General features: G+C 46.5%; 1 protein-coding gene across 1 annotated transcript; it reads right to left on the bottom strand.

Moving 5' to 3' along the window:
• Positions 1-5,467: 5,467 nt before the first annotated feature.
• LOC134571976 (E3 ubiquitin/ISG15 ligase TRIM25-like) lies at positions 5,468-7,169 on the bottom strand. Its single transcript, XM_063430711.1, has one exon. The coding sequence runs from the start codon at positions 7,146-7,148 to the stop codon at positions 5,877-5,879; it is 1,272 nt and encodes a 423-aa protein (XP_063286781.1). The 5' UTR covers positions 7,149-7,169; the 3' UTR covers positions 5,468-5,876.
• Positions 7,170-15,598: the final 8,429 nt, after the last annotated feature.

Here is a 15,598-nt window from a genome sequence, read left to right as displayed (position 1 = left end):
CGGGTTTTAGTTTCTGCAAGTCTTTTCGAAGCAACCCACGCTTCGCTGGGTGGTTAAGCCCTTTAGTATTATGAGAGTATATTTTCATGGGGGGTTATACAGTCGAATTTCGATTTGTGGTGTGTTAGTGCTATCTGATTTGGGGAAGGACACCGTTCCCAGCTCAATCGAACATGGTGTCCGCTCCCTAAGATGCTTACAGAGTCTGGGGTTATTCCCATCTGGAGGTGGAGCTATAGTGGGTGTTAAGGTGTGAGGTGGTATCTGCCATGCACGTGTACATAAAAAAACATGGATGTCTAACAGTTGAACATAAACAAATAAAACTAAACATATTGCCATGGTAATGGCTTGGTGCCTAACTTTGGCACTGTGGGGTAGGAAGTAACCTACTTCCATGCCTGTCCACAATGGTCTTACGGCCTGTGTTGGGTGGATCTTTGGTGTACGCACCCGTTATCTTAAGACTTTAAAATTACCTTTGACATTAACATTAACCTTCCCATTAGGAGTCACTTGGGTGGTGAAATCAAGTGAGTCGCCCTCAGGCCCCGGTTTTACCTTGTTGGTTAGGAGTGTAACCGCAATAACATGGTGGTTTTACCGACCTTGGACCCCTTGGCGGGCGTTGTCCCCTTTTAGAGTCCCAGTCCCAGTGTCTCTATGAGGTACCTGCCACAGTCTTAGGTTGCGGGCTACAGCCCTATCTGTTTCTGGTGATCTTCTTCCACGTGGGAGGTAGCGTGGTTCGTCCTGCGGCTTGGGTTGGTGTCTTCGGTGGTGGTAGGCCCCAGTCTTTCAAAGCTTGAATACCCGCTTCAGGAGACATGATGGCTGTCATCTTGCCTTCGTGCATAACCAATAGTTTGACTGGGAATCCCCATCTATATGGCTTCTTATGTTGTCTCAGGCTCTCCGTGATGCATGCAAAAGCTTTCCGTTTTTTCAGCGTCACTGCCGATATGTCAGCATAGATTGTAATCCCTTGGTAAGGTGATGGTAGATTCGGGCGTTGTCTGTTTGCCCTCATGATATCTTCCTTTACATGGAAGTAGTGGAGTCTCACTAGGGTGTCTCTGGGCTCATCAGATGTAAGGAATCTCGGTTTGGGAACTCTGTGGTACCTGTCTAGTAGGAGCATGTCTTGGTGCATGTCCGGGATAAGAAGTTTAAACAGCCCCTGTAGGTATGCGTGCAGATCTGCTGTGCTGACCGCTTCCGCAATCCCTCTCAGGCGCAGGTTATTTCGTCTGGATCTATCTTCCATGTCTGCCAGCTTGTTTTCATAGGCCACCATTGTGTCTTGCATTTCGTTCATTTCAGCCCGCATGGCATTGTAGGCTTCGGCGTGGTCCGCCATCTTGTCTTCCAGTGTTGACGTGCGTGTGCCCAGATCATGGATTTCAGACTTAATTTCGTTAAGTGATGTGTGGAGGGTGAGTTGTATCTTTTGGTGCATATCGTCCAGCATTTTTTGGATCATGCTCTGAGTTGCGGGCCCGTCCTCTTTTGAGTGTCCCTGCGGTGCAGAGGATTCCTCTTGGGCGCCATCTTGGAGCTCCTCCGGTCTTGCCGGCAATTTCCCCTGGGCATTCCGAGCGGCAAAAAAATCATTTTTTTCGCTCCTTTCAGTCTGTCTGCGACCCTTGGCCTGTGACATCGTCGCTGGTGCAGTATTTTCTGCCTTTTAGGTGCTCGTTCCGCTGATTTTAGGCCGTGGTAGCACGGAGCTACATCAACATGCGACCGCTGCGCTTGAGCTCCAGGCCACGCCCCCCGGGAAAGATATTTTAAGACAGCCTTGAGTCAGCAGTGAGACAGCACGGGAGAGTAGTGATGTTATGGAGACAGACTGCAGAGAGACAGTATATTAAGGAAGAATAGGGAGACACTTGGAGTCGGAGGTGATGCCTGCAGCTTAGCTAAGGATATACAGCAGGAAAAGGAGATTACTGTAAACTAAATAGAAAGGGGATAACTATACGAATCACAGGAAATTGACAAAAAGTACAAGGAATAAAGTGTTGATAAAGAAAATAAAACACCTTCGTGGGAGACCTTGTGAGAAGAAATAAATAAAAGAGAAGTAATTAGTTAACATGTATTAGATGTAATTAGTTAATATGTATTAGATGTAATTAGTTAACATGTATTAGATGTAATGACTTTTTTGTCGGTCATTGATGTACTTTTATTGGCTGTCTCAAAAAGAGCTAAATTACAATTAAAATAATCATCAACCAATCATAGAGCAGCAGAATGTTTAATGTTACCTACACCAATCCAACCAATCACAGAGCAGCAGAATGTATAATGTTACCTACACCAATCCAACCAATCACAGAACAGCGGCATGTATAATGTTACCTACACCAATCCAACCAATCATAGAGCAGCAGAATGTGTAACGTTACCTACACCAATCCAACCAATCATAGAGCAGCAGAATGTATAATGTTACTTACACCAATCTAACCAATCACAGAGCAGCAGAATGTATAATGTTACTTACACCAATCCAACCAATCATAGAGCAGCAGAGCGTATAATGTTACCTACACCAATCCAACCAATCACAGAGCAGCAGAATGTATAATGTTACCTACACCAATCCAACCAATCATAGAGCAGCAGAATGTGTAACGTTACTTACACCAATCCAACCAATCATAGAGCAGCAGAATGTATAATATTACCTACACCAATCCAACCAATAATAGAGCAGCAGAATGTATAATGTTACTTACACCAATCCAACCAATCATAGAGCAGCAGAATGTATAATGTTACCTACACCAATCCAACCAATCACAGAGCAGCAGAATGTATAATGTTACCTACACCAATCCAACCAATCACAGAGCAGCAGAATGCATAATGTTACCAATATCAATCCAACCTCTGTGTGAACAGTCAATGAAAGAGCAGACTGTATTCAATTTAACAGAATGAAGCTTTCTCATTTATAATTTAACCCCGCTGGTTTCTAAATAAATTATATTCCTCTTTGTATATCAGCTACAGTAACAAAAATATTGAAATATATTATCTAATCCGTGTACAAAATATATCACAAACAGTCACAACGATAAAGATTACACAGTTTTTACTGCATTCTTCACTTATTTTACATCTTGTTTACATCGATTTCTGGATTACAAACAAATCTTCACAGCAATAAGACACTCAATAGTTTTTAATTTGTCTTAAAACCACAATCATTGAGTTTAGCAATAATTACAAAAAAAGATCAGATCTTGCAGCTCGTCCCTAGTCGGCCCTCATTTACCCGCCTCCCCAACATATAGACTACATATAAAATAACGTATACTGTTATATTGCTCCTTTATTCCGATCCAGCTAATTTAGTTTTTTATGTTTTCTGCTCTTTTTTTGTAAAATTTGTTTATGTCACTATCTGTTTATATTACAAGCATTCTAGAGCTATGTACAGTGCAAGTATTAGCATTAATATACTTCACAATTATTGCTTATAAAAAACAATAAATATCTGATTTACTATAAAAATGACAGACAAAATATTTTTTTGTATTATTTTTGGTGTGATTTATAAATAAAAGCTGTGTTTATATTATATTTTATTTTTCAATATTGCTTATTTGAATCAGGGTTTTTTTTTTGTCACATTAAATGCTCTACTAAAGTTTACTTCTCTTTACTGCAGGGAAAAATTAACACATGCAGGATTATTCAATAAAGTGAGAATTGTCAGAAATTCTAATTTAGCTAACTTCTAAGTAAATGCAAAGTGAATTTCAAATTTAGGCAAAAATAGCTGAATTGTAAACAAAATTGACTTTGTGAATTTTTCTAATTTAACCTAAATTTTTAAATCCACTTTGAATTCCCAGTAATTCCCACCTTAGTGAATAACCCAGTATGATTCTAAAGCAAGTGTAGAAGTTCAGATCTGCCTTCTCTAGGGGAATGGATACTTAATGCAGTGCTGGTATGAGCTGGGTGTGTGTCTTGACTTGACTCGTACAAACTTTGAAATTAAACCCATGCCAATGCATAAACGTTTTCAGTACTGGTGGAGAGAGCTATTTTTATATTTCAAAACGGCATCTAGGGAGCTGAGCAGACGCGCGAGGGAGCTGAGCAGACAGCTCAGAGGAAGTGCTCCCTCGCCAGCCGCCCGCCCGCCAGCCAGTGCCGCTCGCCCAGCAGCCACTGGACCACCAGGGAGGTTGAGACACCCCCCCCAGCATTCCCAAAGGTAAGGAGACTGGGGGGGGGGGGGGGTATTAAAATAAATTTTTAAAAATGTGTTAATGTGGGTGAGTGTGTGTGTCTGTTAGTGTGTGTCTGTGACTGTTAGTGTGTGTGTCTGTTAGTGTGTGTGTGTCTGGCTGTCTGTGTGTGTGTGTGTGTGACTGTCTGTGTGTGTGTGTGTGTGTGTGTGTGTGACTGTCTGCGTGTGCGTGTGCGTGTGTGTGACTTTATGTGTGTGGCTGTCTGCCTGTGTGTGTGTATGTGTTTATGTGTGTGACTGTCTGGGCAGACTAGATGGGCCGAATGGTTCTTATCTGCCGTCACATTCTATGTCTGTGTTTGTATGTGTGTGTGTTTGTGTGTGGCTGTCTGTGTATGACTGCCTGAGTGTGTTTGTGTGTGGCTGTCTGTGTATGACTGCCTGAGTGTGTTTGTGTGTGTGTGTATGGCTGTCTGCCTGTGTGTGTGTGTGACAGGGTGTGTGGGAAGGGGGAAGGAGTGGGGGAGTGGGGGACGGGAAGGGGGGGCGCTGTGAAGATTTTTCACACAGGGCGCCCAAATGCCTAAGGCCGGCCCTGATAGCAGTGACCCTCAACAGCCACTGCCCTCCACAATACTATAACTATATTCCCCATATGCAACAGCTCTTATCCCTCACACTAATGCCCCTGTCTGTCCATACACTTCAGCCCCTATCCTGTACATACACTGCAGTCCTTATTGCCCACAAATATAACACCCCTATCTCTTATACACTACAACCCATATGCCCCCACACATACACAACAGCTAATAATGCCCTTTACACACACACACACACAACAGATTATAATCCTTGCACATACACTGCAACCCTTATCCCCCACATATTACAGCACCCATCCCCACAAATACCACATCAACTATCCCCACAAATACCACATCAACTATCCCCACAAATACCACATCAACTACCCCGACATACACTAAAGTCCATATCGTCCACACATACTACAGCCTATATGCCCCCACACATACACTACAGCTAATAATTCCCTATACACACACTATAGATTCTAACCCCTGCACATACATTAAAGGCCCTATTCCCCTCACAAACAAACTACAGCCCCTATCCCTCCCACACAGACACTAAAGCCCCTATCCCCTTCCACACAGACACACTACAGCACTTATACACACACTATGCCACTATCAGCCCACTATCACATAAAACCTCATGCAGCACATGAAACCCCAAAAGCAGGACTTCCCTGCATACATATTTCTGCAGGCAGACTCCTTACACACACAACACTACAAGCAGCCTACCCCACACATGCAACTTCACAAGCAGCTCTAAAATACAAACAAAACCACAGAAGGCCTCTCCATTCACAAGCATAACACACCCTCTCCCAACCCTGCTCCTCTTTTGTCCACTGGCATTCCACTTATGACCATTTATGGGCGTCACCTGTGATGTGATGTCCATCAGTTCCCTCTGTGAAGGCCCCCCCATTCCGATTCCATACCTTCGAATGTTGGGAAACATTTGCAATGCTTACTTTGGTGAGGTATGTGTCTTTGGTGCTGACACAACACTCTCCATCTATGACCCCCACCCCTGATAGTGGGATGGATCCTGTGCCTTGAAATGCTCAGACCGAATTTGTGCCCAACTCTATCCCTGTTATAGAGTCCCATGTCATTGATCTCTGTCCCCAGTAATGTTGACCTGAGAAATCCTGAAATGTACTGGGTCTTGATGCGTTATTGAAGTATTCAACAGTAGGATAGGAATCATTTGTCACATATATATCATTAGCAGCCATGTTTACATCTAATACTAGCTCTGAAGCCGATGGCTTTTGGAGCCCATTCTTTTCAGTTACATCAGCGATGATATCATTTAGTTCATGCTGCAAGTTCAATGAGATCAGAACCTTATCCAGATTCCCTATAGCATTAAATGTTTCGTCAAATCTTGCTCTTTCCATGTGATATTCTTTTTCTGTCTCATTAAAGTCAGCGCTGTCTGCTTGCCATCTTTGTAAGACAGTTAGTGGGTCCGTCATGTTACACAGCTCCTCAATGTGACCCATCTTCCTGGTAAGGTCCTCCTTCTTTATTTCCAGCTGCTGAATGAGTTCTGAGACTCGGAGTGAGATCTGCTCTTCCTGCCGGGAGATCTCACTCAGGGCTCGCTTCTCTAAGGATTCCAGCTGTTCCCTGATATCACGAAAAATAGCACTGACTTTCTCTGTTACATTATCGGCTTTATCTTGTGCGTAACTCTTGCGCTTCTGGAGGTTCTGTAGTTTTTGCTCCGTTTCCTCCAGATTTAAGGTCAATTTCTCCAAAAAAATTATAATTTTCTCCTTCTCCTGCCCAGATGCCTCATTTACTGGATAAACTTGATGTCCCTTGTGATCCCCCAAAATCATACATGTCACACAGACACAGGTTGCGTCCTGAGAGCAGTAATATTTCAGGGGCTCCTTGTGGACGGAGCATTTTCTGTTCTCCAGGGAAGAAATAGGGTCAGTTAAGACATGTTCGGCAGACTTGCTATGTACACTCAGGTGGACGTCACACAGGGAAGCCTCACAGAGCAGACATGTCTTAGCTGCAGGTACAGGAGTGTGAACGCAGTAAGTACAGAATATCCCAGAATCCTCTTTTTCTGGCTGCGCAGAAAGAAAATACTCTGCTATGTTGCAAAGCTTCAAGTTCCTTTGCAAAACAGGACGCTCCTCAAACTCTGCTCTGCACTCAGGACAGGCATAAACTCCTGCTCCCTCCTGTGTATCCAGCACATTCCCGATACAGACACGGCAGAAGTTATGTCCGCAGCTCAGCATTACGGGATCCGTGTAAATATTCAGACAGATAGAACAGTTCAGTTCCTCTCTTAGATCTGCGGACGCCATCCTGAAAAATAGCAAAGAGAAATGAAACTCTTGCAGTCACTGGGTGTGGGTAATACGTCATTGTGAACTTTGCCATGCTGTTAGTTAATTAGTTACTAAAATAATCACAGTGATACTCAGTCAATGGCACATTAAAAAGTAACACCAACAGAAAGAAAGATAAATAAAAGAAAAGGTTTACATAAACTACGTAGAATACTACCAAAGGCAACAGAATAGATCAAAGATATAAGACACTGATCAACAGCCAGCAAGCAGTGCTATAAAGAATGATGGCACGTAAAATAAAAACAAAATGAAGAAAAAGAGATATGCGGAAAATGCAAGCAGTGCAGTGTAATCCAGACGGCTCCTCAAATACCCTTGAATGGAGAAATGTTTTAGAGATGTACTCTAAGATCTCCGTCCTGCCGACCACAATCACTCTGTCCTCAGGTGAGCTCCACCCAGATCCGCACTCACAGTTCTGGCAAACAAACAGCTGACCCTGATATATAACCAGGACCTGCTCCGTGACTCCGTAGCAGCGGCCAAAGTCTTCAAAAAAAAGGCCACCAAGAACTGAAAGTGGAATGATCAAAAAAACGTGTAGAGACTGTACAAACCCCACCCACAGTCTACGTGTTTCTTCTCTGTAAGAGACTTTATCAAGACATGGGCGTGTGTCATGATCTTGTGCAGGTCAGATAGGAGACTTATGCCAGAGTTTACTTCAGGTACTTTATTAGTGTTTTTAGACATATCATGCAATTTGAGGGAAAACAGACTTTAGGCAATATGCCACAAAACAGGATACTTGCAAATAAAGAAAGTCTGATCTCCAGGTAGGGTTGATACAAAGGCAGGTTGGTTTTAAAGGCAGGCTGGTAACAGAGGCAGGCTGGTTACAGACACAGGCTGGTTTTAAGTATAGGTAAGGGTGGAGCAGGTTATTGTTAGGAGCAGGTTTGAAGGTAAGTCTGGAGCAGGTTGGTATGGAGCAGGGTTGAAGGTAAGTCTGGAGCAGGTTGGTATGGAGCAGGTTGGTATGGAGCAGGGTTGAAGGTAAGTCTGGAGCAGGTTGGTATGGAGCATGGTTGAAGGTAAGTCTGGAGCAGGTTGGTATGGAGCAGGTTGGTATGAAGCAGGTTGGTATGGAGCAGGTTGGTATGGAGCAGGGTTGAAGGTAAGTCTGGAGCAGGTTGGTATGGAGCAGGGTTGAAGGTAAGTCTGGAGCAGGTTGGTATGGAGCAGGTTGGTATGAAGCAGGTTGGTATGGAGCAGGTTGGTATGGAGCAGGTTGGTATCGAGCAGGTTGGTATGGAGCAGGGTTGAAGGTAAGTCTGGAGCAGGTTGGTATGGAGCAGGTTGGTATCGAGCAGGTTGGTATGGAGCAGGGTTGAAGGTAAGTCTGGAGCAGGTTGGTATGGAGCAGGTTGGTATGAAGCAGGTTGGAATGGAGCAGAGTTGAAGGTAAGTCTGGAACAGGTTGGTATGGAGCAGGTTGGTATGAAGCAGGGTTGAAGGTAAGTCTGGAGCAGGTTGGTATGGAGCAGGGTTGAAGGTAAGTCTGGAGCAGGTTGGTATAGAGCAGGTTGGTATGGAGCAGGTTTGAAGGTAAGTCTGGAGCAGGTTGGTATGGAGCAGGGTTGAAGGTAAATCTGGAGCAGGTTGGTATGGAGCAGGGTTGAAGGTAAGTCTGGAGCAGGTTGGTATGGAGCAGGTTGGTATGAAGCAGGTTGGTATGGAGCAGGTTGGTATGGAGCAGGTTGGTATCGAGCAGGTTGGTATGGAGCAGGGTTGAAGGTAAGTCTGGAGCAGGTTGGTATGGAGCAGGTTGGTATCGAGCAGGTTGGTATGGAGCAGGGTTGAAGGTAAGTCTGGAGCAGGTTGGTATGGAGCAGGTTGGTATGAAGCAGGTTGGAATGGAGCAGAGTTGAAGGTAAGTCTGGAGCAGGTTGGTATGGAGCAGGTTGGTATGAAGCAGGGTTGAAGGTAAGTCTGGAGCAGGTTGGTATGGAGCAGGGTTGAAGGTAAGTCTGGAGCAGGTTGGTATGGAGCAGGTTGGTATGAAGCAGGTTGGTATGGAGCAGGTTGGTATGGGCAAGGTAAGTCTGGAGCAGGTTGGTATGGAGCAGGCTGGTATGAAGCAGGTTGGTATGGAGCAGGGTTGAAGGTAAGTCTGGAGCAGGTTGGTATGGAGCAGGTTGGTATGGAGCAGGGTTGAAGGTAAGTCTGGAGCAGGTTGGTATGGAGCAGGGTTGAAGGTAAGTCTGGAGCAGGTTGGTATGGAGCAGGGTTGAAGGTTAGTCTGGAGCAGGTTGGTATGGAGCATGGTTGGTATGGAGCAGGGTTGAAGGTAAGTCTGGAGCAGGTTGGTATGGAGCATGGTTGAAGGTAAGTCTGGAGCAGGTTGGTATGGAGCAGGTTGGTATGGAGCAGGGTTGAAGGTAAGTCTGGAGCAGGTTGGTATGGAGCAGGTTGGTATGTGTGGCAAACCTAGCCACTTACAAAATGTCCTTGTATATATCTTGCTATTACTGCATTGCTATTCCTATCTGTGGCCAAAGCAGCCACTTAAAGTGTAACCTCCCCTGAATGTAATGTGATGTTAAGTGTATCCCTGTGTACTGCTTGGTATCTCCTAAGGCAGGAGATGGCTATCTGTAACCCAACCCCCTCCTGCCTGGGACTAAGGGAAGTGTATTGTGTGGAATGCAGACCCCCCTGCGGAGGTCTGTGCTTAAAGGAAGCTGTAATCATTAAAGAGTTTGACTCAGCCTGGTGAGATGCCAGTGTTTTAACATCCAAGCTATGTGTCGTCTAGTTTTTGGGAGAAAAGGATTTTAACTACGCTACCAGCATTTTACCTACATTTTACCTGCTTTATCCTGTCTACCAGCAGAGTTACCGTGGATAATACTACTACTCCGCTACAATTGGTGGCAAGCGACGGGATTCAAACCACACAGCAAAGCAGCGTTTGGCAGGGATTGATGCGAGCAGAGGAAAAGAAACAACAATTCGTGAAACAACCATTCGGATGAAACCGGAGTTCAGGAATAAGTGGAATCACACGAACAGCCGGTGAATGGAAACGAATTATGCACTTTTGAAACGGAGTACACTGAAGGAATTACTAGAGGCAAGGGGAACAATAGCCAGCAACAAGACAAAGGCTACCCTTATTGCTGAGCTCATGGAAGGAGACAGAGCAGAGGCTGCTGCAGCACCTCCAATGCAGGAAGAGCAAACAGAATTTCAGAAAGAGTTCAGGAGCTGGATGGCACTGTACCCAACCACACCACCCCAAGAGACCTTCGACAGGATCATGGCAGATATGCAAGAATACATCATGGCCAAACGGTTCCAACCAAACCAGCAATCCAGAGAGGGGTCACCGGCTCCACCCAGCATTATACAGGGAAAACCAGAAATTCCCTACCAAGCCTTTAAAAACTTCACGGACACAGAGGGCGATATTGATGGATATTTGCAGGACTTTGAAAGACTGTGCCAGCTGCATGATATCAGGCCCCAAGACCAGGTACCACTGCTGGCCGGTAGATTATCTGGCCGCGCAGCAGAAGCCTACCGGGCAGTGCCTGGTGAGGACAGCAGAGACTACCAGAAGGTAAAGCAGGCCATCCTAGTCCCGTATGCCATTACCCCCGAGGCATACCGACTCCAATTCCGGGACCTGAAAAACAAGAACAGGACTCCCACGCAGAGTTTGCGCACCGCTTACACCGAGCAGCCACAGGGTGGATTGATGCGGCGCAAGCAACTACCCGGGAAGATCTCATTCAATTATTTTTGTTGGAACAGTTCTACCGGAGACTAACTACTGATATGCAGAACTGGGTAAGAGATCGTAAACCATACACCTTACAAGATGCGGCTAAATTAGCAGACGAACATCAAGACACCAGACGAGAGCAGCGCCCACCACCCAGGGTATTCCCCCAGTCGACAAACCACCGGCCTGCCTTGACCGAAACAGCTCACCCACGATCCGGGGGAGCTAACAACCAATACCAGCCTAGGTACCGCACCTGGGCACACATTAGATGCCACACCTGCAACCAATGGGGGCATGTACAGCGAGAATGCCCCCAAAACAGGGCACGACAATCATGGCCCAACCAAGGCCGACCTCCTGGCACTCGGGCTGCGGTACACTGCTATCAGAATGAATCATTCATCCAGCCCTCCACAGCCACCCAGGTGGAGGAACCTCTAGGCACCCTCCATGAAGTTAACCCCGTCCAAGCGGCGTCCGATAACCGCCAAAGCCACCGCCAAGTCGTCCACGTAGAAGGGAAGCGTATGGAGGGACTGAGAGGTTCTCGGGCCACCATCACCTTGGTCCGAAACCACCGTGTCCCAAAGGACCAGCTTACTGGGGATTGTGTAGCACATGGTTCGTCAACCTGGTCCCTACCGCCCACTAGTGGGCGTTTCAGGATTCCAGGTGGGCGGTAGGGATTTCCAGGTTGATCGGGCGGGCGGGTGTGAGCCGGCGGTACCCGTGCGACTGGGTACCGCCGTGACCATTTGCGGCTCCGGCCCGCCCGGTAAACCGCCGGGGCCGCCTTCCAAAGTGTCCATCGGGTGGCCCATGCTGTCAGGGCCACCCGATGGATGCGGATTGTAAGGGGGCCCGGTCAGCGCTGGGCGCTTTAACAGCGCGACCGGGCCCCCTTTGATGACATCAGAGCTGGGAGGAAGTGATTCCCCGGTCACTCCTCCCAGCTAAAACTGAGAGCCGCGCGGGAGGAACACCAGGGAGTCAGAGTGGGAACTCTGACTCCCATCCACCTGAGCCACCACTGGACCCCAGGGAAAGTCACCCTCCTGCACCTTAAAGGTAGGAAACAGGAGGGTGACTTAAATATAATGTGTGTGTTTGTTTGTGTGTGTGTCTTTGTAGGTATGTCTTGTGTGTGTGTGTGTGTGTGTCTGTCTGTATGTATGTATGTGTGTCTTGTCTTTGTATGTATGTGTCATTGTATGTGTGTCTGTCTGTATGTATGTATGTGTGTCTTGTCTTTGTATGTATGTGTCATTGTATGTGTGTCTATGTATGTCTGCATCTGTGTGTGTGTTTGTATGTGTGTCTGTCTGTGTCTGTATGTATGTCTTGTGTGTATGTGTCTGTCTGTATATATATGTGTGTGTGTGTGTCTTGTCTTTGTATGTATGTGTCATTGTATGTGTGTGTGTCTATGTATGTCTTATGTGTGTGTCTGCATGTGTGTGTGCATGTCTGTTTGTATGTATGTGTCTTGTGTGTGTGTGCCTGTCTGTGTCTTTGTGTGTGTATGTATGTGTGTCTGTCTGTGTCTGTATGTATGTCTTGTGTGTGTGTGTCGTATGTGTGTCTTGTCTTTGTATGTATGTGTCATTGTATGTGTGTGTGTCTATGTATGTCTTATGTGTGTGTCTGCATGTGTGTGTGCATGTTTGTATGTATGTGTCTTGTGTGTGTGTGCCTGTCTGTGTCTTTGTGTGTGTATGTATGTGTGTCTGTCTGTGTCTGTATGTATGTCTTGTGTGTGTGTGTCGTATGTGTGTCTTGTCTTTGTATGTATGTGTCATTGTATGTGTGTGTGTCTATGTATGTCTTGTATGTGTGCCTGTCTGTTTGTATGTATATGTCTTGTGTGTGTGTCTGTATGTGTGTCTTGTGTGTGTGTGTCTGTGTGTGTCTTTGTGTGTGTGTCTTGTATGTGTGCCTGTCTGTTATAGTGGACTATAGTAAGTGGGCTACCTAGCTCAGCCTTCCTACTGGGCATTGCTATAAGGACGGTTAAAAAATAGAAAAAAGGGGAAAAAAAGGTGGGGAGGGGAATTGAGGAGGGAGAGGAGATGAGCTGATGCACAAATGAGAAATCATATTATGCGCAAACAGAGAAGTTGTCTGAATATCACTGAAAGAGACCTTCGTTTGTTCCTTACGAAAATCGAACCAGATATCAAATATTTAGTCTCGCAGCATCAACCTCAAGGATCTCATTAATCACTAGTAAAGGTAATTTCAATTTACTTTATTGTTTTCTCATTAAACGTTATAAAGTTAAAAACCTTATAAACCTGCATTAAGTAGAAATAAAAAGATAAATGTACGTACATTTATTTTTTTTAAAAACACCCTCCTTTCTTAAAAATATTCCGCATTTGCGCGAAAACTGGTGGGCGGTAAGAAAAAATTTTCAACCAAAAAGATGCATTAGTGGGCGGTAGGTAGAAAAAGGTTGACTACCACTGGTGTAGCAGTACGGGTGGCAGGGGGAGCGATCTACAAGGTTCCCACTGCCAAGATACATTTGAATTGGGGAGCGGGGTCAGGGAACGTGGAGGTGGGGATGATGCAAGACTTGCCCGCAGATGTTATTTTGGGAAATGACTGTACAGGAGGCCTACCCAGTCATCACCAGGCAGCAGGCCCGCACCACGGACCCATCCAGTGACTCTGAGGCTCAGGTAAGCAATCAACCCCATAACCACACTGCCCTTCCCTGGGATGCCCCCCTAGAATTTGGTAGCGAGGTCGCTCTAGACCCGTCCCTGCAGGTTTACAAAGACCGAATAGACAAGAACCAGGCAGGCTTAGAAGGAGAGAGATATGCTTGGGATCAAGGGTTATTATACCGGTATGCAGAGAAGGTAGTAGCCGGGTCTATTCCCATACCCATAAAGCAGTTAATTGTGCCTCGAAAGTATAGACAGGAGTTACTGCGCATAGCGCACAACATACCCTTATCCGGTCATTTAGGGATCAGCCGAACTAAACATCGGCTGACGCATAACTTCTTCTGGCCAGGTATCTCCAAGGATATTAGGCAATACTGTAACACCTGTGATACCTGCCAGAGGGTAGGGAAGAGGGGAGACCGCTACAAAGCCAAACTCCATTCCCTGCCCATAATAGAAGAGCCCTATAATAGAGTAGCGGTGGACGTAATCGGACTCCTGAAAAAAACCAGTCCCTCTGGCAAGAAGTACATCTTGACCGTAGTGGACTACGCCACCAGATACCCCGAGGCGGTGGCTCTAACGAATGTACATGCAGAGACCGTAGCGGATGCTCTTATGCAAATTTTCTCCCGCATGGGAATTCCACGGGAGATTATTTCGGATAGGGGTACCCAATTCACTGCAGAGGTCGCCCACCAGCTCTGGAAGGTCTGTGGGGTAAAATCTATCCTTAACTCACCCTACCACCCTCAGTCCAACGGTCTCTGTGAACGGTTTAACGGAACACTTAAGCAGATGATCCGGACGTTCATAGACACGCAGAAGGACTGGAAGAGGTTTTTACCTCACTTGCTGTTCGCCTATAGTGAAGTTCCCCAAGAAGCCACTGGGTTCTCTCCCTTTGAATTATTATTCGGAAGGAGGTTGAGGGGCCCCCTAGATTTAATCAGAGAGCACTGGGAGGGGGGAGTAACCACTAATGGTACCCCTATTGTACCCTATGTGCTGGAGTTCCGGGAACGCTTGGAGGCTTTGACCCAGACCGTACGTACCAACCTCCAAGCGGCCCAGCAAAGACAGCGCAGATGCTATGATAGGGGGTCAAGGGACCGCAGCTTTCAGGTCGGGCAGAAGGTGCTAATCCTACGACCCGTCCCTAATGACAAGCTGCAGTCCTCCTGGCAGGGCCCATTCAAGGTGGTAGAGCAAATCTGCGATACCACCTATGTAATTGGCCCGTGCGCTGGAGCAGGGGGCAGACGCATGCTCCATGTGAACATGCTGAAGCCTTACCACGAGCACACAGAGGAGGTGACCGCGCTTTGTGCCACTGCCACAGAGGATTTTGATAATTTGACCCTCCCAGACCTCCTAGAGAAAGAAGGCCAAAATCAGGATCGGGTAGCAGTACAGCTAGGGGAGCGCTTCAGTACCCAGGAGCGGGCCCAGGCCCAAAGCTTTTCTAACCTCCCTGGGTATACCCAGTTAGCCACGCACCGTGTAGAAACTCCAGGGCAGACACCCCTCCCCCAACCTCCTTACCGCATCCCCGAGTCTGTAAAAGAGAATATGTGTAAGGAAATCGAGGAAATTTTACAATTGGGGTTATAGAACCTTCTGATAGCCCATGGGCCCCCCCAGTAGTTATGGTCCCGAAGCGGGATGGGACTACCCGCTTCTGCGTAGACTATCGAAGGCTCAATGATAAGACAGTCTCTGATGCCTGGCCGTGGTGTGGGCCCTCACGAAGCTGCAGCCCTATTTGTACGGACAACCATTCTCACTACTCACAGATCACAACCCGTTGGTGTGGCTGAACCGGGTGTCAGGAGACAATGCCAGGCTGCTGCGCTGGAGTTTGGCGCTGCAGCCTTTTGACTTTACCATCCACTACCGCCCTGTGAAGCAAAATGGCAACGCCGACGGGTTATCCAGACAAACTGAACTTGAAAAGTGATCTGTGAGTACTCCTCCGGACATCCCCAAGCCGA

The sequence above is a fragment of the Pelobates fuscus genome, chromosome 8, assembly GCF_036172605.1.
Source record: "Pelobates fuscus isolate aPelFus1 chromosome 8, aPelFus1.pri, whole genome shotgun sequence".
Taxonomy (NCBI): Eukaryota; Metazoa; Chordata; class Amphibia; order Anura; family Pelobatidae; genus Pelobates; species Pelobates fuscus.
The sequence above is the reverse complement of the archived record's forward strand: the minus strand, read 5'-3'. Positions and strand labels throughout refer to the sequence as shown.